Source organism: Musa acuminata, chromosome BXJ1-6 (genome assembly GCF_036884655.1).
Source record: "Musa acuminata AAA Group cultivar baxijiao chromosome BXJ1-6, Cavendish_Baxijiao_AAA, whole genome shotgun sequence".
Taxonomy (NCBI): Eukaryota; Viridiplantae; Streptophyta; class Magnoliopsida; order Zingiberales; family Musaceae; genus Musa; species Musa acuminata.
In genome coordinates, this window is record NC_088332.1 from 2,675,761 (window position 1) to 2,701,709 (window position 25,949).

Consider the following 25,949-nt stretch of genomic DNA (forward strand, 5'->3'; position numbering starts at 1 on the left):
ACCGGCGTCGATCCATCTTTTACTCGTACCGACTCAATCTCGTTCTCTCAGTTCATTCTATCTTTAGATCAAAAGGCTTATATTTGCTAATTTCGAAGTGTCACTCAGTTCGTTCTTTATTTGACTTGCATTTAGGCTTATATATATATATGTGTGTGTATATATATATATATATATATATATATATATATATAAAGTGATGAACGTGAGATTTGAGTCCAAGTCCTTACCACATACTGTCAAAATTTTTACTGACTAAACTAATTAATATTTTTATTTATATTAAAAAATTAAATTACTAAAAAATAAATTGAAGAATAGGGGACAAATATGTAGGAAAGTTTGCTATTGTGCCACAATCAAAGAACTATAAACTGTTCATCCTAACCGAGGAAGATTAGGATCATTACATCACGCCATCAACAACGATTGGAAGGATCGATTGGAGAAAACGTTGGCCTAGATGTGATTTTACAATGAGTTCACAACTCTCAAGGAATCAAATCTCACTCCAAGCATGGATGCAATAGCAACAGTCAAGGGAAAGAAAGAGAGAACAAGAACCTCCATGCACGCGTCATCTCCTAACGTCCTGTTCTTTGATTAGGCGAGTTCTTGGAACCCATGCTGCTTGCACTTGACGAGGATGCCGATTCTTGCGCCTGGTGGCCATCTTCTCCGCCATGGCGTGCCTCACCATCTTTGCGACCAACCTTGGCTGACCAGATCATAGAGCCGATGCTGTGGAACACAACTCCGCGTTCTGCGTCGCTGTGCTTGCCTGCTTTCAAGATGACCTGGGACTCTTCTGCATCGCACGCTTCTCTCCTTCTTTCCTGTTGGACTTTGGAGCTAAAGACGCTCACCCCGAAGACGGCAGAGATGGCGGCGATGGCGTGCCATGGCCGCCTTTTGGTCCACTGTCTCATCTCGATGACAAGAGGTAGGAGAAGAAGACCGTCTTTCTCTCGTCCTCCGGCTGAAAGCATGCAAGATGAGTGAAGCATCAGAGATGCGGCCTGATCTCGAATCAAAGTTACATAAAGGATTCGATTATAAGAAAAGAACAAAAGGGTTTCTCGAGGAGAGGAAGAAGGTTACTCTGCCTAAGGAATTCTTGGAGAGACGAAACGATGAACACAAGCTTTCTGAAGTGGACGCTAAGGTAAGATTGGCGTCGAACGCGAGTCATATGGAACAAAGGGCAAAAGATTTTATGACTCATTGACCGAATACGCTTCTCAGATACTTTTTGGGGCCCACTTTTAGACCAAATGGTCAAAGAGTACTTTTTGGGAATAAAGGAAAGGACGTAATTATTTCCGACTTAAGCGAATTGGATATCGCAAATACCAAAAAAAAACCCGACCCGCTATAATATACATGTCGTACTACGGATGTCTTAAAGTTCGACCCGCAACAATATAGATGCCATCCTATGGATGTACCGGATGGTGTCTTCACCTCAGAATTGGTATAACTTAGACAAAAAATCCGACCCGCTACAAGATACATGCAATCCTGTGAACATATCTTTACCTCAAGTTGGATATCACGAAGGCAAGAAATCCGACCCGTTAAAAGATGCATGCATCCGATGGATATCTTGGGCGGTACCTTCACCGCGGTGTCGGATTAGCACAATATTAAAACCTTAACCCACAAAAGAGGATGCGCACGGCTCGATCGACCTCCGTCTAGTCTCTTCTTCTTGCCGCTGTTGGTTGTGAGCTTTGCTTTGATCTCACACCATCTATTTCGCGGTTGAGTTAATCATCTCAAATCTCTAGTTGTTCTTCTTCTTTTAGTTCATTTCCTGTTCTTCGTTCTGCGAATCGAGAAGAGCGAATCTCGTTCTTCTCGATCTTGTAGTTTCGGATATACTCGATTTTAAATGAATAGAGTCCATTGTCGTTCGGAATCTTGCGGGTAGATATGAGATGGCACTTCGTCTCTAATCTGGTTGCCCTTGAGGTGGCGTTAGGAGTAGACGAATTGGCGGGTTCATCTGCTTTCTGCAAAACTGTCTGCTGTAGGAAGGGAGTCTCAGATTCATGTAGGGGTTTCGGGAAGAGAGAAAAATTGTATGCTAGGGAAGTTGAGATTAGGGATAAAATTTTTGTTTTTGACAATAATACGTAACACGTAGCACGTTAGCGTCAGGCATGTCAATTTTACCATCAGAGTTTCATGTTCCAGAGATCTAAGAAGGTCGCACAACCCCTTTTCATGGGTTGAACATGTGAAAATTTGACCTGTTGATATGGCTAAGGCTGTTAAGACGCAAATATATTATGCGTCTATTTGTTCTTTTTCTAAAAAGTAAGGATGAAGTTTTTTCTTTTAGACTTTGGTGTAAGTATCAAGATTGATTATGATTACAAAAATAGGTTATCTGTGTAATATAGGCTGGCTGGCTTAAATAACTTTGAACTCTGGAATAAAAATGAAGTGTGTAGCAAAACTTTGGCATTTCATCCACATTAGTGAACATATCCTTCTGCAGATTTTTATCTTGATTGTCTGATTATTGAATTACGATTGTCTGTTCCAAGATGCCTCTTTCGTAGATATAGGCAGAGTGCTTATTATTAGACCATTTGGTGCTTTTTATGGCTTCATAAACTGAAATATAGTAAATTTAATCCTCCAGTTTGTAGGCTATATCATGGTGCCCTAAGAATGTTATGCCCTTTTCTGTGAACGGATTCTGTACTGGGGATATTTGTGCAAGCTTTCTTTTTTTTTCATCTGTTCATGATTTTCTTTTCTCATATGCTTACTTTTGTATCATTTGGTGGTTAAAGATAAGCTCAACTTTTGATGAAAACTTACAACAATTCCATCACACTATAACCAGGTGTACTAAGATTTACAAAGGTCAAGAACTGCTTATTTCTCCAATAAAGCAATCCACGCATACGAACTGACTGTTTATTTGATCCTGCAGTTCATGCATACATGGAGAAAGGTAATTGTGTCCTAGTGCTTGATATTTCTCTAGTAAGCCTTTTCTTCTCATTCTTGTGCGATCTGAATGATAGCTTTTGGTATCGGATATGAGTTTGTTTTATGATTTCTCAGATGTTAGTGTAGGCCAAAACACACACCACACAGTGAGTAAAATGTGCACTTGCAAATTTTCATCTCTTTCAATTGCACACTGAATGGTATTTCCTTCTTATAAAATGGAACTACAGATATATGAACATTGATGAACTTTCCAATACAGGTCCCTGGGTCTACTTTTGTTGGTAAATATCAATGCATAATGCAAAATAGTTGTTTCATATATATTTTCCCAACAACTGGAAGGAATTGAGCTCCCTTGGTTGTAGAAGAGTTCTGTTTCTTGATTCCAGAATGAAGAAATCTGGGGTTGTTGTACTATATACTGAACATTGACACCAACACACTAGTTATCAGGGATTTGGATGTACCAGGCCAAATTCTGCCTGTACAGAAACAATGTCCCACGATAAACACCATCGGTATGGAAGTTGATTCATTTAATTTTAACTATTCTTTAAGGCGTTGAGTGAATTTCTGTTTGACGTGATTTGAGACCAAAGGCCATGAAGGCTTAATTTATTGCAGAGTAGCCATAAACCTGAAGTATATTCAGTACTTTTTAATGATAGATTTCCTGAAGCCTTTGTGATTATTGTGCATTTGAAACCTCATCAGGCTCATCAAAATTAAAGATATCCAATGGTTCTGTGACTAAATAATTCAACCATTGGGGAAATAGTATTCGTTGTAAAACTTGAAATATTTAAGCTTTTAACTCAATGAGTTTTCTTTCGAGTACCATATCAAAGTGTAATTCTTACTGAGATCTTATGATGAATACAGGGAAATCTTCTGACTGTGAGGACTGTGGTGGAAAATATGTTCTGATAAGAGATGAAGAAGACCCAAGATTGGCGTTGTTTGAAAAACCACTTCCATGCTATGGTTGTGGCATTGGATGGTCATCGTGAGTATGGACTCTTCCTAATATGGATTTTCCTCCTGTACATCCTTTTGTTGACATGCATATGTCAATCTCTCTTGCAGTTTGCTTTTAGGATTTTTGTGCCCATTGATATGGTACTGTGCTGCAACTCTCTACTTATGCAGATATTATAACAAGGATCCACGAGAACGAATTGGCCTTGCTGCTTCAGCAATAGCGGTCTCTCTCTCTCTCTCTCTCTCTCTCTCTCTTTCTATTATCTATCTATCTATCTATATATCTACTATTACATGATATAAAAATCCTTTCTTTGACTGTTCTTTAAATTTATGGGTCCATCAGGCAATTGCTGCAAGCTATCTTCTATAAGCCGTTAATGGTTTTGCTAGCTGTTACTACCAGAAACTAGATGAAGTTACCAATAAACAACAATTCATGCATGGACAATTCTAGTGAGCTTAATTTAAATATACTAGCATTGACTCTGTTATATTTGGAGAGACACTTACCCCAAGCACCATTGGGTGTGGTTAGCCCTTACCTAAAGTAGATTAGGAACAATCTAGTTGTCTAACATCAGGAACTGGAAGGATTGGCTACCACTTTTGCATTTAGACCTTTTTGGCAGTAAGGTTCACATGGTTTTGGGCTCGGATTGTGACATCCCTAGTTTGGGTTTCTTCACCTGGTTTGGGGCACAGATTGTGGCACACCTGGTTTGAACTTCTACTCACAGTCACCAACATGGTGACCGAGCATAAACACACACTAGTTCTTGCGAGAAATTAGATATGGCAGCCTTGGAAGAATTAACTTTAGGCTGTTAACCTTGAGTGGTTTCATGATGAAAGCAGTAAAGCTTGAGGATTTTTGCGGAAGATATGAGAGAGGCAAAGGGAACTACAGTAAATAGTTAATCATGCATTACTCCAATCTTGCATCCAGATTATGTAGTTTGGTTTAGACTACAATAGGAGTTACTTTGTGACTCTTCTGCATCTGGTCCTTGTTCAGTGAACATTCAAGAGCTTGCTTTCTGTCATAGGAATAAAGGTAACCATCGTAATATTCCTTCGTATTTGTGGGATCTAAGTATCGATGAGGTGTTTGCATCTCTTATGTAGGTAAGTTAGAACTGATCTAATTCTCGCCTTATATTCTGCAGGCATTAGTGTGTACAATTATAATCCTGATCACACTCGCCGTCATTTTTCTCTAGATCAACCATTTGTTTGTCACACTGTCAAGTACTGTCCTTTCTGCACAGTGAAGTGAAGAAGAACATGAAGCCTCATGGTAAGCTCTGTGAGGGGGAGCATAATGATTGATATGTCAGATTATATTTCCTATTCCACCCCATGTAACCTTATTGCATATATGGTTTGAATACTGCAATCATCATTTGTCGAATGGGTGATTGACAATGTCTCTTGGACAACTATGTTTTTTGGATTATGTTTCGACCTGTACTAACTATATGTTCATTTCATATCTATCTTTGTGAAGATAGGTACCTTGCTGATTACTACTATCTTCCTCTGTGCACAATGATTTTGACTTACAAGATGGATGCACCGACACATGCTACCATTGTCTATGGTTTGCCACCTGACATAATCTGTTGTTTGGTCTGGAGTTCAATCTTTCAAATGCTAATTGTTTATTTTTTGACTCCCACATGATGCAATTTGTAGTTTTGGTCTAGTTTTGGTGATATATAGTCCAATCTTTGCAACAGATAGGCTTGGTAGAGTTCTAAAACAATAGATTAAGGAAAAAAAATTGGTTTGGGATTTTGGAATGGAGTTACTGCCTACATTTTGTGAACCTTGGGATGTTAGTTCTGGCCATGAGAAGAAATAAGATTTTTGAAGTGTAGATTCCACTGGAAGGCTCCATGACACAACAATATCTTATTAGGCATGTTTCCTAAAGATTTATAGATGTTATAGTTACATGAAGTGAGTTGATTAGTGTTAATGGAGTGAGAAGAGGGATCGTCTGGAGTGAAAGACTTATACTAGAAACAATAAGAAGGAATTTAAATGATCTTTGATTTAATAGAGAGATTGTCTTGTATATAGTTAATGATGGAGAAGATCCATGTAATCAAACCCAACCCAAATAATTGAGACATCATTGCTTCTTACACTCATAACAACACATTCATTTCTTTTTTCAGAAGCATGTTATGCTTAAAGTGGACATATAGATGCTGTGCTTAGATAAGTTAATTAGTATTAGTGGTCCCAGGAAAGAAACAACAGACTTGAGAATATTTTTATTAGAAACAGTAAGAAGTGATAGGAAGATCTTTAGTTTAAGTAGTGATATTGTCTTGTACAGAGATCAATGATAGAAAAATGTTGATATGGCTTTGGACTTCATATGTTGAGACATCACAGCCTCTCCTAGATGAGTTCCTGAGGCCAGGTAAAAATGTGTTATCCGTGTGTATCTTCCAGAAGTGTTAGCTGCACATTCTGTTAATGTTGAATCATAGCACCTCTCCAAAGTGTGCAATGCGTCTCTAGTCACTGGGCCATGTATTAATGGAAGGAAAAAAAGATCAAATGCAAAAGTTGTGTTATGCAAGTAGGATTTTTTCTTTATTCGAAGACTGAATTTTCTTGTTCGAGTAATGTGCATTCTGTAAGTTTCAAGTAAATAAAATTCTGATAAGGATTATTTAGTAAAATTTTAAGCAAAATAAGTTTAGCAGAGTGGATTTTACCTGATAGATTTAGGTGAAGAATGTATGAACGACAACGAATCCATATGATTTTACCAAACAATCAACAATGTAGCATTAATATATATTTCATGATCTTGTCAGTAACAAGATGCGGATTCGAGGAAGGAAATAAGAAGAGAAGGTGTTTTTATTGAAGATTGGTCATCTTGCATGGAAGGAGTCAACGTATTAATTAGAGTTTTATTCTTTGTTTGATTATTTTTTATTTTTAAAAAATTATTTATATTACAAAAAAAGAAATCTAATCGTCATATACTGGAAAGAAAAACTAAAGAAAATTAAGAAAAATAACTACAAAATAATTTTCATTCTGCAGAAAAAATATTTAAGAAACTTCTTAGAGGTTTATCCTTTCCATTAAATTTTAGAAAAAAAACGTTAACATGAATAATGAACATAACTAGCTTTTCTTTATTGTTTACTTGATTATAATCTCAACAAACTATTTTACTTGACTTCTTGATGATTACTTAATGGTTATAAACATGTTTTGTATGTGTGACTTCACAGTACACACATTTCTTTCTAATCCATAGTATAATTGTGACCTATGGATTTATTGCATTGGATCGGATGTTGGGGCATCTGATTTGGATCCGATCCGATAAGATCCCTTCGTTCTTAAGCACCGTCATGGCTAGCCCTCGGACTCGCTAGTACTGGTGCACGTCATAAACCCTAATTGGGTACCTCTCGGAAGACGAAGAGCGTCGCCATGGAAGCGGAGAAATCCGCCAAGAAGTCCCGCACCTCGAACAAGCCCAGAGGCCCCGCCTTCGCCCTTAAGAAGATAGTGCATGACCTACAGCACGCGCCTGGCCTCGTCGGTGGTATCGTCGAGAAGGGCTTCCCCCCCACCGGCGAGGGCAGCAGCAAGCCCTACGCTGTTCCCCTTCCCCGTCCCACCGTCCTCCCCTTTCCCGTCGCTCGCCAACGATCCCATGGTCCGGTAGGAATGGGGAAAAGCAAACCCTTCTTACCACTTTCGTCGACATCGTCATCGATGTCGCTCACTGTTCTTTTTCCGGAATCTTGCAGCACTGGGCGCCAGTCGGCTCTGCGAGTGTTGACGCTGAGGAGGATGACATGGAGGAAGACAAGGATGAGACCGATTACGACCCCATCGCGTCATTTGCAGACCCTATCGAGAGGAAGAAGAAGGAATCCCTCGACTTTAGCAGGTGGAAGGAATTTGTTCCGCAGGATGATGCTTCTGTACCACAATCCAAGAAGGAAGCAAAAGCTGACGCTGGAAAAGTAATTCAGGTAAAGAAGAGCAGTGCTGCTATAAGTGAAGGAAAGAAGGAAGCTATCCCTAGGACTTCTTCACCAAATGTTGATATGCAGGACAGTGAGGAGATGACACTGAGGGATTTGATGAACAGAAACTTTTCAGCAGCGATCACCACAACGATTGAACCAAAGTCTATCATGGGGAAGTTACAGTCTGATGCACCAAGAGACAGTGATTTGGATTCCTCCTGTGCTGTAAATGACGTCCCTGCAAGGCCTGGGCAAAATCATGTTATTAACAATGTAGAGATGACCGAGGCCAACAATCAAGGGTCTTCCTCTCTCATGGATGACATAGACGCTGAGAATCTGTCCCGGCTAAAGCAGATGTCAGAGGAAGATATAGCAGAGGCACGAGCTGAGATAATGGAGAAGATGGATCCTGCTTTAGTAGAGATGCTGAGGAAGCATGGACAGAAAAAGTTAAGGAGCAGGAATGATATTGAGCATGAACAGAATAAGGGACAACAGGTGCTGGTGAGTACCAAGCTGGCTGAAAGTGGAAAGAGTACAAAGCCTATATCAAATAATAGCTCATGGAAGGCTTGGAGTGAGAGAGTTGAGAAGGTTAGGTCGTTAAGGTTTTCACTGGATGGCAATGTTTTGGAAATTGATTCTGCTCAGCACATTCTTAGTGGTATTTTCTCTTCCCTTTGTAGCATAAATTATTGCCAAATGACCTGACTTGGTATCAACGATTTTGTCTTCCAGTGTGCAAAGTCATGGTTTTTTTGGTTATCCGGCGAATGATAACAATATGTCTTTGAACAGTTTATCTAGGGAGATTGCATAATAAGAAACAAATATCTTTACTTGTGTGTTAAACTGAATTAATTGCATGCTACCAAACCTTTTAATCTTTGAGTTGCAAGGTAAGACACAAGCTATTCTTTGATTGACTGCTGTGAAGAAACATGATACAATTTTATTTTGGACAGCTGTTCTGCTTCTCCTGTGGCATTCCACTCTTGAAAGGATGTACTTAGTTATTAATTTTAATTTGTACCCTTCAATTTTTTTTTCTCTGGAATGTCCCATAGAGGATCTAACAGAAAAAATACTAGTATGCCCAACTTTTGTTTTTAATCAATAAATAAGATGATCTATGAAGAAAGTAGTTGGTAATGTGAAAGATTGATATATTGTAGGGTTTGGGGTTTTTTTAAGTCTTCTGTAGTTCATGTTGAGACTAATTCTTGGCCTTAGTTTGTAACTTCTTGGCTACTGTAATTCTTGTCAAAAAAATTTTCTTTATTGTAATAAAAACATCAAGATAAACTGCATTTGGGATGCATTTGATCTATGAGTCTCATCGATCAGGAAATAGTTCAAACTTATTTAGGGCAACTTACTCAGCTTTTGGGTTGTGAATGAGCCTTCGTCAATCCAAATTTGGTTGCCTAGTTGTCCTAAACAGAGTTTGAGATGGAATAGGTTTAAACTGTTAATTTTTTTTCCATTTTTTTTGAAAATGTTTATAGTCTTATTTGAAGTGAACAAGCACCTAGGAAAGTAAAAGTCTAGTTGGATTTTATAAGAAAGCACCTATTTCTTAGTGCAATGAGATGTGAGAATGAAATCACGTCATATCCTTAGACATCCTGTAAGGTCCCAATTATATGTGGTCAGCTCTATGGATCTTGTCACACCATTGAGCTCTATGGAGGCTTATATCATCGGTCAAACCAAGTCATCATATTTGTTTTTATCATTTCTTATAAATTTTTCCTTTGTCCTCCTCTTGTACCATTGATCTTAAATTGTTCACTTTTTCTCGCTGGTGCATAATCTTTTAAATATCTTTATGCAACTGTAGATTTTTTTGTCTTCATCTTATACTCAGTTGGAACTACTCTTAATTGCTTTCAAATGCATGTATCTGAATTTGTTTTTTTCTTTTCCAAGGACATTACATATTCATCTCAACATCTATGTCTCAGTAACTGAACTTTTGTATGTTTGTTCCTAAGTGTAAAGTATCGTATAATATAGAGCTGCCCATAACATGGTTTTCAGTTTTGGGCACAGGACGCAGTTAGTTCCAATGTCCTACACATGGTACGTCTAACGTATCACAGTACAAATAAGGAGGGAAAGAGACAGAGGGGAGAAAAGGAGGGGTTGGGTTTATTTTGGGGGGGTGGAGTGAGGGGAGAAGAAGAGTAAGGGAGGCGGCGGCAGAGAAGTAGAGGATGGGGGGTGGCAAAGAAGTAGAAGCGGAGAGGAGGCAGCAGAGGAGAGAAGGCGATGATTGAGGAGTACCAATTTGGTAGGATCAAGGGTGGTGGGTGGCAATGGCATGCCAGGGATGTTATTTTTAGATTTCAATCAGGGAAAAACTAAAAAAGGAATCGGGCTTACTGCCTAATGGGCTTGGACCATGTGGTAAGCTTGATTTTTTTAGCTTGTTTGGCAGTGTGGCTCGCTCTGCAAGTGAAATCGGGCACTCCATGTTCCAGTCCATGGATGGTGCAGTATATGTATCATGCAGTAAGTATTGATCTGTCCTGTTGATCCATGGTCATTCAACTGTCTATTAAAATTTTCTTTTAAGCTAAGTGACACCTTTTGATGCTCCTGTTCAATTAAACCATCCTACTTTAATTTTATGAGCAATATTTTTTTAGCAATCTTCCATTCATGCTGGATGACATATGAAAAATGTCTCAACCATTTGCTTCCAAGAACTTCCTCTTTTTTTATCTTAAAAATTTCCTTAAATTTTTCTTGATTTTTCTAAATTTGCACATCATATATTTAGTTTTAGTTTTACGTAGTCTGGAACTTGTTTTTTCTAAGATAGAATTAGAACCAACTAAATTTTCATAAATAAGAAATATCATTATTAAACCACATGCACCTATGAAGTTCATTTTTTTGGCCTAATATTTTCTTACCCTTTTCTGTTTCCCTCTTGCTTCTACATCTACTTTTCTCTTCTTCCTCTTATCTTTCTCCATCTTGTACATTTGTCTAATTTCTTCTCCCACATTTGCTCCACTTGGGTTAAATATGTCATCCATAAGCCCTTCTTTTTATATCAATTCGTCCTGACTCCATTACCAGTTGATGCAGTAGCATAACTGAAGCAAGCTTGACACTGTTTGGTCTTCAAATGGAAAGAAAGGAATGCCTATGCCAAAAGTAGTTGGGATTTGAATATATATTCTCAATAAATAACTGCCATTTATGGTTGCCATTGTCAGTGAATAGCAACAAACCATTTATTTAACTAGTACACATGGCAGGGATAAGAAAGGTGGTACTCAATTTCTTAGATGTCAAGGACACATTATTAATTTTTTTTGTAAATCAAATTATCATTTATTTAGTACACTAGGGTAAGGACACATCAATTGATAGATGGGGTTTATCATTTATGGTTTGTCTTTCCCATTTTCATTGTTATTTTTGGTTCTATTTCTTTTCTATGAACGAATCTAGAAAACCTACCCGCTTGAATTGTGAGCATGCACTTATGCTCATCTGATGTGTCCTTGTCATTATCGTTGTTGTTTTTGTTGTATTTCTTTTCGAGAATGAGTTCTAGAAAATCTATCCACTCTAATTGTGAGTGTACATTTACTTATCTCTCTATTTACTCCTTCATTGGCTTGGTAGTTTTCCTTTGCTTTTTAAACCATGTGGTGATGTTGTTTTGTGGCTATCTTTCCTTTTATTAGGTGACAAGCCTGACGTGGGTCCTTGTAGTGTTGAGAACGTAGCTGAGCGTGACTTGCTTCGAACTGAGGGAGATCCTGCTGCTCTTGGGTACACAATCCATGAGGCAGTAGCACTCACTAGGAGTATGGTCAGTTTGCAGCCACTTTCCTGAGCTTAAGAAAAAGTGATTCTTTTAGCATCTTGTTTTACAGATTCTTCTGCTCTGTGGGTAAAGCCAGAATGACAGCTCCATTTTGTTTTCTTGTTAAGTATAGGACTAATCTGCTATTCATCCATGAAGAAAACAAAGATGCTTGATCAAGGAAGAATCATGATGGATTGATTGTGTAGATAGATATGAAGGGTAGTCATTGTGATTCATTTTCTAACTTTGAGTTGCTTTATAACCTATTGAGGCTCAGTGAGAGTGGTTGCTCCATATCATGACAGGATCAGTGTTGCTGAACTCATCCTTTTCTGTCTTTTTTTTTTTGTTAATGGAAACTAGTTCAACTCATCAAACTCAAGGTAGGAGAAGTGTTTATTCCCTCCCAGATTCTTTTGGGGTGTCATAGAACTACAGTAAAGTGCTTATTTGCAACCCTTGTGACTAGGGTTTGAGTCAAGTAAACAATTTTTTCTACTTGTAGGGATAAGGTTGTTAACATTGACAAGTAGAGCCAAGTAAACTCTTCTCATGCAGAGTTTGAGTTTTTTTCTCAGACTACTAATGAAGAAATTGATCCAGAAATGCAGTCATCTAATTTCAGTTCGTTTTTTCCATCTATACAAGTAAAAAACTAGCTGTTGACTGGTTGGCCATGTTCAAAATATTGCTTACTTTGGGAAGATATTGATTTAAGGAGGAATGATGTTCTTTATTGCTTTGTAAAGATGCATGGGAGATACTTTTGGATTATCTTCTAGACTTCCATCTAAGGACTTTTATTATTGTTTTAATGCTATAAATTACAATGACATGAAGCCCCAAAATATTTAATCGACAGAAAGCCTTCTCTGCCAAGGTGGACGTCCATTCAACATATGCTTATTTTGCGTGTCAAGGGAGACACCACAGCTTTAGAGGTCATCCTTTTAAGTTAACATTATTAATGAATGTGTTTATTATCACAAACTCTTCAAATATGGAAAAGACATTTCCATATTTAGATAAAGATTATTAGTACTATTAATAATGTTGTAAAATGCAACTTCTTGGAAAGAACTACTACTATTTCTTGAATCATGCCACATTTAGTCTATTTTTCATTTTCATGGACTGGATCTCTATTACACAATTTGTTTCTATTATTTGTTTTCTGCATAAAAGACTTTTTTGTTGGATTACCACTACCATCGCATGGTGCATACCTCTTATACACCGATATTTTAATTCAAGTATCAGGATTATTATGCTTGTATTCTTACCATACCTTTCAAATGGTGATATTCTTCTCAAATAATATCTCAATCATTTTACATGTTTCAACTCCAGATTCCTGGACAGCGGGCTATTGCCTTGAAGCTGCTAGCATCTGTACTCAGCAAGGCTTTACACAACTTACAACATATGGATAACTGTTCTCATGTCAGAAAAACAAACCCTGTCGACTATTTTGTTGATTGGCAAGCTGTTTGGGCTTTTGTCCTTGGTCCAGAACCTCAGATGGCTCTTTCATTAAGGTAAAAATTTAGCAATTACAGAACTGAGATTTAGGGAAAAAAATTCGTAGTTTCAAGATTTGTGTTTTAAAGTATTTTTATGTTGTTTTATATGGAATTTCTGATATTCTTGCTTTATACACAGACATAGGTTTTTCCAGCTTTCTCTTTTGACACATTTTCTTAGATATGAACATAGTTTGAATATCTATATTCCTCCCTGGTCTAGATTCCTAGTAAGGATGAAGGATTTTTTTGTGGTTGCTATGATGTTTCTTCATGGTGAATTATAATTCAAGACTAAGTTGAGAGTCGCTCAAGTAAATATGTTTAATGCATTTAATAAGCTTCTTCATGCTTGAAAGATTCCTCTCAGCCTAGTTCCTCTCTAATGGGAAAGGCTGCGTAATGGGATCAGACAATGACATTTGAGTTTGTTGGATTTATATTTCATGTAGGCTATAGCTTATTGGCTCCTGCTGATTGCAGTAAAACTCCAGCAGAGAATTTTCATACAGTATGAGATAATGTATAAAACGAATAATTGTAAGAATATGTTGATTGACATGCTAAACCACATGGTGATTAATATTGGTAGAGAACTTTCTGTTTTAGTGGATACATTGGTTCTGTATTAATAATATTTTTTCTGACTGCATTGATTTTAATATTATTGTGATGCAGTAGCTGGAACCTTGTTATTACTTAGTATTCTATTTTTTTCCTAAACATGTATGAGTTAGTTGCTGTTTATTGATATTTGATAATATCTGAGTTTGACAAATTTCAATGTGTCATGTACATGAATACTTGTCTCAGTTTCTAATCCTTTGAGCTCATCTACAGGATTGCTTTGGATGATAACCATGATTCTGTGGTAATGGCTTGTTGCAAGACAATTCAGTCCATATTGAGCTTTGACATAAATGAGATCTTCTTTGATACTGCAGAGGTAGAACTTACATTACTCTAGGAGTTGTTTTTTAATTTATCTGTTGTTTTCTATATTACCCATTCTTCTGTTAAAATGCAGAAAGTAACCACTAGTAAGAAGAATACTTTTATGGCTCCTGTATTTCGGAGTAGACCTGATGCTGATGGTGGTTTTCTTCACGGTGGATACTGGAAGTACAACACAAAACCTTCAAACATTCTCCTTACTAATGAACAGAATAGTGAAGATGATGAAAATGAAGAGCAACATACAATTCAAGATGATGTTGTTGTGGCAGGTCAAGATGTTGCTTCTGGCCTTGTTAGGATGGGGGTACTCCCCAGAATTTGCTATCTTTTGGAGGTTAGCATATTATGAATGTCTGCTTTCTACATTACAGATTGCATATTGTTATATCATGACATCAGACAGTTCATGTAGGTTTGTGCCCCTTTTCTTTGTAATTTGATCTAGATGACTTGCTGCAGTTTGTTTTTTTTCTAGGATGTTGGGGATTAAAATAGGACCTTGAGTTTTTTTGGTAGTACTTCAAATATTTTGGTGAACTAAAACTAATTTAGTAGCCTAAGTAGGCAGCTATACCACAACATCATGGTTTCATGTTGTAACCAGCATTAGTTTTATTGTTAACTTTGTTGCTGCCAAATAAGCAAAGTAATTTAAATAAATGCATAAAATTTACATGAGACAATTAGAGATCAGCCCTGACTACAACAATTCATCAGTGTTTGTGATTAAGATCTCGTGATTTGATGGTGCCTATAGAATGTGTATATGCTAGATATGGTTTTTTTTTTCTTGTTTATTTCTGTTTTATTTTCTGAAGCAAAAATTCTATATCGATAGTCCATATTAAGCGGAGGTGAATTTTGGCTCATTGTTCTTTTCCCATCATCAATTTTTTCCTTCTTGAAAATTTTAAAATTCCCAATGGTTTGTGTCTTTTAAATATTTTTCTGTTGATTCAGATGGACCCTCTTCCAGCTTTAGAAGAGTCCCTTGTTTCTATAGTTGTTGCTGTAGCCAGACACTCCCCAACTTGTGCTGATGCAGTTATGAAGTGCCCAAACCTTATCCAAACGGTTGTTAAGATATTCACCAAGCAAGATGTGGAACGATATCCATCCCAGATAAAAGCTGTTCTTCTTTTGAAGGTTAGATCCTGGCTCGACTGAAATGATATGTTTCCTTTGGATGATATATTCTTTTGAATCTCAAATTCTGCATGATCTTATGAGCAGTATGTAAACTATAAAACACTTCATGTTTATTATTAGTTTTGGCAATAAATCTTAGTCATTCTTTGATTGCACTTGCTATTTTTAGATCTAAGTCAGTTTTTGTTGATTATGTTTTTCTATCTACTTTATGTTACAGTAAAATAGATTGTATCCGCTTCTGTATTTCTGTTTAATAAGATGTTTTCAGACTGTATGATGTAGTCGTGTAATACTGTTATAGTAGTATGCTGTGAAATTTTTTTTATCACCACATAATTCTTCATTTTCTGTTTCTTCTCATTAAAAGAGATTTGTATATCTATATTTTTATACAGCCACCAATTTAAGCATAGGCATATGCATGAAATGTGGGGTACTATTGCTACACAAACTTTGTTTGGCAAACTGGTATTTTTGGTTAGTCATATGGTCCAAGTTAATTTATGTGATATTCTTTCTGATTCATGATGCCATAAACAATGAATGCTGGAATGACAAACAGTTTGCACAGTGTGGTTATCATGCTTATGGATGTAAAGCAAACATGGACTGTAATGATGCTTATTTTACATTTATTGGTATACAGAAGAGCGAATTGAAGTGTTCATGATGTCTTTTGTTAATCCAGAATGATTACATTTAGGGTCATTTGCTTTGAAATTCTTCTGTGATGCAACTTTCTTGTATATTGTAGTACAGTGAACTAACTTGCTTGGTTTCTGTATATCACTACCTCTATTCTGGGAGCTAATGATGGGGATTAAAAACTATTAGATCATTAAGCAAATATACTCATTCACAGAGAATTCGGAACCTATTATTAGGAGTACAGACAGAAGGGTCTTGTGTTTAACTTGTTTGGGTATTACAACTGACGGTGTACATATTGTCTTCATATGCAAACACTCTACACATCTTTTTGGTTGAAGCGTGAGCTAAGCACAAGATTAAACACTCGCGTTAACTTGTATGGGCATCACAACTGACAGTGTACATGTTGTCTTCATATGCAAACTCTCCAACCACAGCTGAAAATCAATGTTATTTCATTGAAGCTGGTTATCTGACTCTGCTATGATGTTTATTTGCCCTTGTTAGTTTGTAGTCTTTTAGGAATTTATTCTTGTTCAGAGGAAGCTAGTTCTATAAAAGTTGTCAGTTCACTAGAAAAAGTTGTTTAAGTTCATAATATTCAGATTTGCATATTAATGTTCAAGTCAGCCTTGTAACTGCCTTTGTTACCCTAGTCAATTGAGTATTGAGATGTCTGATCCCTCTATTGCATAATCTGTAACTTGTATAATAAAATTCTGTAACGTGTTGTCTGCCCTATCTAAGTTTCAGTCTTATGCTAGTGCTATTGAATATAAGCATTCTTTTGACCTTATTTCATTAATTTTGAAATCTCATTCTTACATTTCTCCGATTGAGGATTCTTTTTGGAAAATGATGATTTCATACTGTTTTTCTGATCTTTTATCAGACAGGTTGCTGCTTCAGACACGATGATATTGTTATTAAGCAACTTTCTTCTGTATGTAGGTTTTATCTCAAGCGAACAAACGAGTATGCTTAGATTTTGTGAAACATGGAGTGTTTCAACAGGCAATGTGGCACTGGTACAAAAATGTGTTTACCCTTGAGAGTTGGGTAAAATCTGGAAGGGAGTACTGTAAACTCACTTCAGCCTTGATGGTCGAACAGTTACGCTTGTGGAGGGTCTTTATCCAATATGGATTCTGCATTACATACTTTGTAGATTTTTTCCCTGCTATGTGTTTATGGCTTAACCCTCCTACATTTACCAAGATAATTGGAAATGACATTTTGGGTGAATTCACTTCCATTACAAGGGAAGCATACCTAGTTCTGGAGGCCTTAGCTCAAAGGCTACCTAATCTTCATTCTATGGATCAGGTAAATAAACAAACTATTGATTTTTCTATCTATGCGGCAGAATTTTGGTCTTGGAACCATGTTTCTCCAATGATTGACCTGGCTGTAAGTTGGTTATCATTAAGAGATATACCTTATATATCTTCACTTATTGCTGACCCGAAGAAGAGCATGAGCCATGTTGAAGTTGCACCTATGGCTTCTTTGTTATGGGTTATTTCAGCAGTTCTTCATATGCTTTGTAGTATACTTGATAGGGCATTTGCCTTCCCATGCACCCATAAAAAGATGGATAAACAAAATTCTTCTCTGCCATGGTTGCGCCATTTTGTTCTCAAGATAGGCCTTCAAATTATAAAGAATGGATTTCTGGATATCTTGTGTTCAAGCAAATATGAGTTTGAAGATTTTTATACTGAAAATGGATCTCTTGCAAGAGTCCTTTGCTTATTGAGGCAACAGAAGAATGTTGATGTATCATTATCTTCAGTAAGTTGTCTTCGAGGATTAGTCCAGATTTCTCAACTAGTTGATGAGCATGTTCGGAGAGCCAAAACTATAAACAATGGTCAGTCATTCACAGAGGGTATGTTGGGATTACCTGAAAAGACACTAGAAGAAGGTATCATTAGGTCTGCTCAAAATGATCTTTTGCAAGTTCTCACTCTGTTTATAGATGTTCTGTCCTCAGAAAAGCAAGTTCTGCAGTCTGTTGAGATGTTTGGTAGGGGTGGACCTGCACCTGGAATTGGATTTGGCTGGGGTTCTTGTGGTGGAGGATTTTGGTCCTTGAATGTGCTGCTGGCACAAATAGATTCACAACTGATTTTGAGTTTGTATAATATCATCCCTGTTGTGTCTGAGAATGATCCAATTCAAGTCGAATCTATTAGACCTGATAATGCCATTACTCTGCAGAGAATAAATTCCATGCTTGAGATATGTTTGCTTGCAGGACCTGGGGATGAAGCCACCTTAGATAAGGCATTGGATTATTTGTTCCATCTTCCCGTGCTGAGGTATCTTGGTTTTTGTGTGAATCATTTCCTTCATCATATGAAGTTTTCCAATGCATCTGACTGGCAGTATGGTGAAGAGGATTATATTTTTTTCAGTGAGATTTTGAAACTCTATTATAGAGAAAGGTGGTTAACTGCCAAGAGGAAGACTGCCACTCAAGTGCATAATGATGACATACATAAGAGGAGTCATGCTTTGGAAACAATTCATGAGGAAATAGAACCACATGCTGCAGTTTCCAGAGATCATTCTAGCAATGGTTTGTTGGTAGAGTGGGCATACCAGAGATTGCCATTACCTATGCATTGGTTTCTCAGTGCTGTGTGTATCATGGGTGATTTAAAGAAAATGGCCACATGCTCACCTGCTGATGTTGCAAAAAGTGGATTGTTTTTTCTTCTAGGTCTGGAAGTCATGTCCTCTTTTCTGTGCTCTACATCCAGAGATTCTCTGATATCTGGCATTCCCTTGGTCTGGAAATTACATGCTTTATCTATGGCTTTGCATGTAAATATGGATGTGCTTGGGGAAGAGAGAAGTGGGAATGTTTTTAAAACTTTGCAAGATATGTATGGTCAGCACATTGATCAACTAAAATGTGGAAATATGACAAGCAAAGATGAAGAATATAGAGACTTTGTAGCTTCCTCATCTGAAGCTCAAGTGAGTGGCAGCCAGGAAGTTCTTAATTTCAAGACAACAATTCATGAAAGCTACAATACATTTGTTGAGGATATCGTTGAGCAGTTTTGTGCAATGTCATATGGTGACATAATCTATGGTCGGCAAGTAGCAGTTTATCTACATCGAACTGTTGAAGCCAGTGTCAGGCTTGCCATGTGGAATGCACTATCTAATATCCATGCACTTGAACTCTTACCACCAATAGGAAAATGCATAGCTGGTGCCGAAGGTTACCTGGAACCTGTTGAGGTACTCTCTCGAACTACATGGTTGATTAATTTCTCCTGTATTGTGATCTGACTAATTGGATCTGTAAGTTCCTGTGTATAAATCATCATTGCTGAGGGGCTTCTTGTCCTGAACTAATCGATTTGTCTGTCCATTTTGTGGCCAACGCGTTCGCTGAAAATTTGACATTCTGAACCATTTGCAACTGGGCCTCAGCCATCTGAAGATATTTCCTACATATTCTTGTGCTGGATCGATGCAGGCTAACATGCCATCTCTTTTTGCCTTTTCTAACATGTAACTGACATCCAAATACAATTTACAGGACAAAGAAGAGATTTTGGAGGCATATGCAAAGTCATGGACCTCCGGATGCCTGGAAAAAGCTTCCTCTAGAGAATCTGTTAGCTTCACGCTGGCAGTGCATCACCTCTCTTGTTTCATTTTCAACACGAGTGCATCTGAGAAGCTAGCTATGCGAAATAAGTTAGCAAAATCTCTTTTAAGAAGCTATTCACAAAAGCCACATCAGGAGGTAAGTAAACGTTGTGTATCGGGTATCCTGAGACATACCATATCAATGCTGGGTCTGGGTCTCTATAACTGATCTAATTTTCATCTTTACAGACCATGCTGTTGACTCTCCTTCGATATGGATTAATGTTTTCGCAAGAGCCAACTTACAAAACTGAAGTTGCCAGGAGATTGGTAGTGCTGAAGGAAGCTTGCGACGGAAACTCTTCTCTCTTGGTGATGGTGGAGAAGCTGGAGTCCTTGGGTTAGATTATAAAGATCAAAGTCCTGACTCATTTCGAGTACCATTGTGCCACCGTTAGTGGTTGCTGGATGAAGTTTTGTTTCTGCAATCATTGTCCTCTGGCCAACGACTGCCTGCGACAATTGCTCATGGTTGTTCCATCGATGTTTGCAAGCTACTACCCTGTACAATGATTTACACTACCTTAACATATATGTACCTTAAAATTGTGTATCTTTCGGGTTAAAGAAATTTTCACAAAAGATGTACAGATAGGTTGCAGAAGAGCTGTTTGTTCAGTGGTCCGGAACATTTTTGTAACAAAATTATCAAATGGTACTGAAATTACATTACCAGAATATGAAAAGATATCTTGTGCAGATAGGTTAGATTGACACTCCGCATCCAAATGCATTGGTTTATTTGCTCCATCAGAAGAATGCCTGTGGCTGTAACATCAATCGATAGCTTTTCTTCTCACCATTGCAATCAGGTTGAAATGGGAACAAAATCTTTTCGTCCGTTATCTTTTTTCATAGTATCAATTAATTTTGCCTTTTGACTTTCGATCATGCTTTAAATGGACAGACTTGGGAGCAAGAATCACTTATTCGGCGGCTGATGCTTGCCATGTGGAGACATAGGACCGAGACCAACGCCGATCACGTGAGCAACGTGTTGCCGACAGCAGCCAAACACGTGGGAAACAGGGGGAGGGAGGAGAAGCGACAGAAAGAGCCATCGAGCAAGTCGTTTTTTGGGATTTAGTTTAGTGATATTGTTAATTATGATGTCATTATTTGTAAATGAAGTCCACAGAGACCGATCCTTTGTGATTTGGATCACCGGTGTGCCACGTCATCACCGCTCCGCAAGGAGCGTACGGTTTTGTACGGAAGAATTTATTGTTTGCCTGACGTGTGACTGCCTCTCTCATATTGCGGCCCGCATCGACGCGGTCGATCCTCCAATGACAAGGTAGCACTCTCTCGCGCCACACGAGTTTCACGAAGAGAGAAGCGTGTTCACCTGTACTTCGCACCCATTCATCCTACGACGGCTGCAGGGAGCGAACCAGATGCGGGACCCATACGTGGATCTATATTTCCATGGAATCATGACGCGGGTACACAGCGGGAACGGTTAGAATTTTGCTACGTCTCCACAGCGTCCGGCTTTCTCTGTCCTCGGCGGCCTTTCGGTCTAAGAACTCGCCGTTGAAACCACGACCAAACGCTGCGCCGGTCCCTGTCAACGAACTCTCATCCTCGTGTGCAGCCGTCCACGCGGGGGCCTCGCCGCCAACGGACGGCCGGATTTTTGGCCACGTGGGGATCTGAAGGCGGAGGGAAACTGGACCAGTCCACGTACCCGCGTGAGCGAACCGCGGGGACTCCCCTTCTCCTTCCCCGAACCAGGTGAACGGGACGACCCAACCGCGTGCACGCGCCACGCCCGAGCGGCCTCTCTCTCACTGTCTCGCTCTCGCTCGCCGCAACTATATACTGAATGCTTCCTCGCTGTCGAAGCCTCTCATTCCCGAGGCTCATCACCAGCTTACCGGCGCTGGAAGACTCATTCATGACCGCTCATCGAAAGCCCTCCGCCGCTGCCGCCCCCCCGTTAGACGACGACCTCTTCTCCTATTACTTCTCCTTCTTCAACGACGGTGCCGCCCCCTCGGCCATGGACCCCAACCCCGGGAAGCGCCCTCGGGTGGATGACCCCTCGTCGAGCCGGCGGCACGTCTTTTCGAAGCCCTCCGAGTCCTCCTCTCCCTCGCTGTCGTCCGCTGACGAGGAGGACGAGGCGCTACAGAGGCCGGAGCTGCTGCCGCCGCAGCCCCAGCAGCAGCAGCGCCGGGTATGGGTCAGGGACCGGTCCAGCGACTGGTGGGACCGGTACATCGACCCGGAGCTCCCGGATATTGAGTTCCGGCGCGCCTTCCGGATGTCTCGCGCCACCTTTGACTTCCTCTGTGACGAGCTCGGCTCCGCCGTGGCCAAGGAGGACACCGCGCTCCGCGCCGCTATCCCCGTGCGGCAGCGCGTGGCTGTATGCGTGTGGCGCCTCGCCACCGGCGAGCCCCTCCGGCTCGTCTCCCGGCGCTTCGGCCTCGGAATCTCCACCTGCCACAAGCTCGTGCTCGAGGTATGCGCCGCCATCCGGAACGTGCTGATGCTGCGGTCGCTCGCCTGGCCCGACTCGGCCGGAGCAGCCGCCGCCGCTGCCCGCTTCGAGGCCCTCTCCGGAATCCCCAACGTGGTCGGCGCCATGTACACCACCCATATCCCCGTCATTGCCCCCAGAGTTAGCGTCGCCGCCTACTTCAACCGCCGCCACACCGAGCGCAACCAGAAGAGCTCCTACACCGTCACCCTCCAAGGCGTCGTCGACCCCGACGGCGTCTTCACCGACGTCTGCATCGGTTGGCCCGGGTCGATGCCCGACGACCAGGTCCTCGAGAAGTCAGCACTCTACCAGCGCGCCAACAGCGGCCTCCTGAACAACCAATGGATCGTCGGCGGGACCGGCCACGCTCTGCTGGACTGGGTGCTCGTCCCCTACGCCCAGGCCAACCTGACTTGGGCGCAGCACGCCTTCAACGAGAAGGTCGGGGCGGTGCAGCGGGTGGCGAAGGATGCCTTCGCCAGGCTGAAGGGGAGGTGGGGATGCCTGCAGAAGAGGACTGAGGTGAAGCTGAAGGATCTCCCGGTGGTGCTGGGGGCCTGCTGCGTCCTCCACAACCTATGCGAGATGAGGAAGGAGGAGATGGAGCCGGAGCTACGGTTCGAGCTGCTGGACGACGAGATGGTAGCCGACAACGGCCTCCGCTCCTTCAGCGCCATTCACTTCAGGGATAGCATCGCCCACAACCTTTTCCACCATGGGCTCTCAGGAACGTCCTTCTTATAGGCTTCCAAGGACCGTAAGGGCAATATATATATATATATATATATATATATATATATATATATATATATATATATATATATAGTGGAGGTGGATCCAAGTGTTTTCTCACGTTAAACACTGATAAGATCCATCATTTATTTGGTGCAAGCATTCTGATCCAATATAAATTATCCCTTCGAAACCTCGTGCTTCATTATTCGGGTTGCACGATCAATATAGCCTACCAAAACGTTGCACGAGAAAACCGACCTGCCATGCGACATTAGATTCACATCCCGGCCCGGCCCGGACCGGCCCATTAAAGAGTCATTATCCACGACGCCTCTTCCGCTACCTTCTTCTCTGCCTACCGTTCGTTGACTTCCCGAAAACCTTAGGGTTCTATTGGCCCCCTTCCGCATGGGAACCAAGCACACGACCCGGGGCCCCAACGCGAGGCGGCGGAGCGTCTTCGCCAGCCGAGCCTTCCCGCAGGGAAGCAGCCCAATCTTTCGAGACGCCTCTGGCCCGTCAGACTCCGGCTCCTGCCTTGACGAGGCGACGCCGGAGGCACTCGTCTGTCCGGAGATTCCGCCGGTCTCGAACGGGGCGGGCTCGTCGGAGTCCCCGACGGAGGGATCGGATGGGGTGGATGCATGTGGTGAGGTTGAGCGACCCATTCCGAAAGCGGCGGACGACCCAGCTGTACTTTGCAAAGATGGGCATTTGGAAAGCGCGGCTGTTTCGAAGGTCAAGAATTTGGATGGCGAATCAACTACGGAGGCCGAAAGCGAGTCGAAATCGCGTAACCTCAACACTCATGAAGCTACAGTTAAACCTGCCGCCATTATAGGTGAGACTGGAGAGAGGAATGTTACATCCGGGTCGGTGTCGGGCGAGACAGCGGATGCGGAGAGAAAGAAGCGATCTTTGTTGGAACAGCAGTCGCGATCCGGGAAGAAGGCCGGTGATAACCAAAAGAGAGAGCTTTCTGAGGATCGAGACCAAGATGCTTTCAACATCAAGAAACAAAACCATGGCGATGGCTCGTCCCAAGCTCCTGGCAAGATGGTGATTATTTTAGGTCTCATGGCTGCTCCGAACTGCCCATGGAGAAACGGAAGAAAGGCTCGCATTAGCAAGCCCTAATTCGTGCCGTGAACCAAAGCTAAGTTGGGAAGGGAAGCCATTGAATGGGTAACTGAAGCTTTTGCATCGGTTTTGTATTAGGTTGAAGAGCATACGTGGTTGAGTTGAAATGTTTTGATTTGTCTTGTTATGATGTTCAATGTAATTGCATGATTGCCTTTCCGTTGTAAGCTTGATAGTTGTTTTTGGTGTAGTCTTGCCTCTTTTTGTTAAGAATTCCTGTTCCATGTTCTTAGCTTCCTTGGATCATGCTGAGCATCTCTTTTATAGACTATCAGCTACGGTTTCACTTACATGACAAGGTGTTTGTATGTGGTGCTGGACTATTTTTCCTGCCTCTGTCTATTCATGATGTCTAAACTTTATATATCGATGGCATCCAATCTCATGTTCTGTCCTTTTTCCCAAATGACTAACCAGAACAACTTGGGGGTGATTGTTTCATTTTTTTTCTTTTTGGATATTAAAATGAATATATTTTTGTTGGAAGATGCCCTTAGCCTAGCATAATTCATTATATTGTTGTCACTGATTTAGATGCTTGTGATCTAGCCATATCTTCTTTGGTTTTTTTACTGACTTTACCAATCAATTGCATTACAATTATATCGACCATAATTGCTGTCATCCGGTCGTGCCATTTAAAGACTATTATTTTTTAGTAAAAGTGATTGTTTTTCAGTTAATTAGATTTTCTTTGCTCCACCATGTTTTCAAGCTTTGAAACTTGAATTATAGTATGGTTAAAGTGTTTTATGTTTGTCATTTTTCTTATCGTTTCAACATTTCTTGTCATCAGAATATTGCGTAAACGTGATGAGATCAACTACTTCATGAACATTTTGTTCAGTACAGTTGCTGCGTATATGAGGTTTGAGAAATTATGTTTTACAATGTACAATGACATTACTTGAAAAAGTGCAGAAATGCTTGCTAGATATGGTTATGTTTCCAAAAATTCAAATTCAAAAATGTTAAAGTAGCTGTCTCATTCCTAGGATGTGATTTTGTTAAATCATGTGGAACTGATAGAATGTTTCATCGTATCTTTATATGTACTTATTCGATGTTTGCCAGTTCATAAATGAGGACTTTTTATTTGGATCTCTTGACGATGATAGTTATCTGGAAGGACTTTTATGACTCGAAACAATTGAGTAGCTAATTAGCATGTTTTCTTTGCTGAATACATGTAACACGATAACGTTATTTGAGATTGCAGGTGCTCAACTTAAAGGATATTTTCTGCTGGTAAAGCTGCTTTACTACTCGAAGGCAGTAATCAAGGCTACTTGAATGTGCACTTTGATTAGGTCTGTTGACTTTGTTTTCTACTAATGCTTCATATGTCATCAGAGTATCCATCTTAGAGGGGTGTGTCATAAGACTTCACATTTCATCATTTTGGTTCATATTGTTTTCTGCAATTGTTGAGTTCACCTGCTCTGTCATATGTGGCTGGACACATGCCAGCATCACTTCTCAGTTGGTATTGTACATTCTAATCAAGTTGCATGATTCCTATAGTTTTAAGGATGCAATCAAGTTGGTATTGTACATTCTAATCAAGTTGCATGATACTTGTAGTTTTAATTTTGCTTCTCCAATGCACTGCATCTTTTCGAAAGAGAACAGCTATGGTAGAGGAATATGTACTAGTAGATTTTTTTTCCTAATTCTTAAATTCCAGGTATTGTTTTTTGTTTAAATTTTCAAAATTTACTGATCATGACATAGATCAAAGCTTGGGTAGCAAAGATGCATTAGTCTTTTACTTGCCCTAAGTTTTGGAGGTCCTGATGAAACTTCTTTTG

At 40.0% G+C, this 25,949-nt stretch overlaps 3 protein-coding genes across 8 annotated transcripts; all 3 read left to right on the forward strand.

The window, feature by feature from the left end:
• Positions 1 to 1,660: 1,660 nt before the first annotated feature.
• LOC103972702 (large ribosomal subunit protein eL20z) lies at positions 1,661 to 5,483 on the forward strand. 4 transcript variants are annotated; one of them, XM_065185917.1, is made up of 5 exons: positions 1,661 to 1,763; positions 2,861 to 2,971; positions 3,856 to 3,979; positions 4,060 to 4,177; positions 5,124 to 5,483. In XM_065185917.1, the coding sequence occupies exons 2-5, from the start codon at positions 2,962 to 2,964 to the stop codon at positions 5,175 to 5,177; spliced, it is 306 nt and encodes a 101-aa protein (XP_065041989.1). In that variant the 5' UTR covers positions 1,661 to 1,763; positions 2,861 to 2,961; the 3' UTR covers positions 5,178 to 5,483. The 4 variants fall into 4 exon arrangements, with proteins under 4 accessions (XP_065041989.1, XP_065041991.1, XP_065041990.1 ...); XM_065185919.1 differs by having other exon boundaries at positions 4,123 to 4,177; XM_065185918.1 differs by having other exon boundaries at positions 1,688 to 1,768.
• A 1,869-nt stretch (positions 5,484 to 7,352) lies between these two features.
• On the forward strand, positions 7,353 to 20,486 carry LOC135675605 (transcriptional elongation regulator MINIYO-like). 2 transcript variants are annotated; one of them, XM_065185921.1, is made up of 11 exons: positions 7,353 to 7,662; positions 7,752 to 8,643; positions 11,690 to 11,817; positions 13,165 to 13,352; positions 14,178 to 14,283; positions 14,365 to 14,628; positions 15,255 to 15,440; positions 17,049 to 18,421; positions 18,518 to 19,355; positions 19,660 to 19,869; positions 19,962 to 20,486. In XM_065185921.1, the coding sequence occupies exons 1-11, from the start codon at positions 7,429 to 7,431 to the stop codon at positions 20,115 to 20,117; spliced, it is 4,575 nt and encodes a 1,524-aa protein (XP_065041993.1). In that variant the 5' UTR covers positions 7,353 to 7,428; the 3' UTR covers positions 20,118 to 20,486. The 2 variants fall into 2 exon arrangements, with proteins under 2 accessions (XP_065041993.1, XP_065041992.1); XM_065185920.1 differs by having other exon boundaries at positions 17,049 to 19,355.
• Positions 20,487 to 21,608: 1,122 nt separating this feature from the next.
• LOC103986608 (protein ALP1-like) lies at positions 21,609 to 25,700 on the forward strand. Of its 2 annotated transcripts, XM_065185923.1 has the most exons (3): positions 21,609 to 24,183; positions 24,935 to 25,006; positions 25,358 to 25,700. In XM_065185923.1, the coding sequence occupies exon 1, from the start codon at positions 21,673 to 21,675 to the stop codon at positions 23,005 to 23,007; it is 1,335 nt and encodes a 444-aa protein (XP_065041995.1). In that variant the 5' UTR covers positions 21,609 to 21,672; the 3' UTR covers positions 23,008 to 24,183; positions 24,935 to 25,006; positions 25,358 to 25,700. The 2 variants fall into 2 exon arrangements, with proteins under 2 accessions (XP_065041995.1, XP_065041994.1); XM_065185922.1 differs by lacking the exon at positions 24,935 to 25,006.
• Positions 25,701 to 25,949: the final 249 nt, after the last annotated feature.

Coding starts and splice junctions, on each gene's coding strand:
- LOC103972702 (XM_065185916.1), top strand. CDS start 3,843: ATGATGAATACAGGGAAATCTTCTGACTGTGAGGACTGTGGTGGAAAA. Junction 3,980..4,059: donor TGTGGCATTGGATGGTCATC/GTGAGTATGGAC, acceptor TCTCTCTTGCAG/TTTGCTTTTAGGATTTTTGT. Junction 4,178..5,123: donor TTGCTGCTTCAGCAATAGCG/GTCTCTCTCTCT, acceptor TATATTCTGCAG/GCATTAGTGTGTACAATTAT.
- LOC135675605 (XM_065185920.1), top strand. CDS start 7,429: ATGGAAGCGGAGAAATCCGCCAAGAAGTCCCGCACCTCGAACAAGCCC. Junction 11,818..13,164: donor TAGCACTCACTAGGAGTATG/GTCAGTTTGCAG, acceptor TTTCAACTCCAG/ATTCCTGGACAGCGGGCTAT. Junction 19,870..19,961: donor CACAAAAGCCACATCAGGAG/GTAAGTAAACGT, acceptor TCATCTTTACAG/ACCATGCTGTTGACTCTCCT.
- LOC103986608 (XM_065185923.1), top strand. CDS start 21,673: ATGACCGCTCATCGAAAGCCCTCCGCCGCTGCCGCCCCCCCGTTAGAC.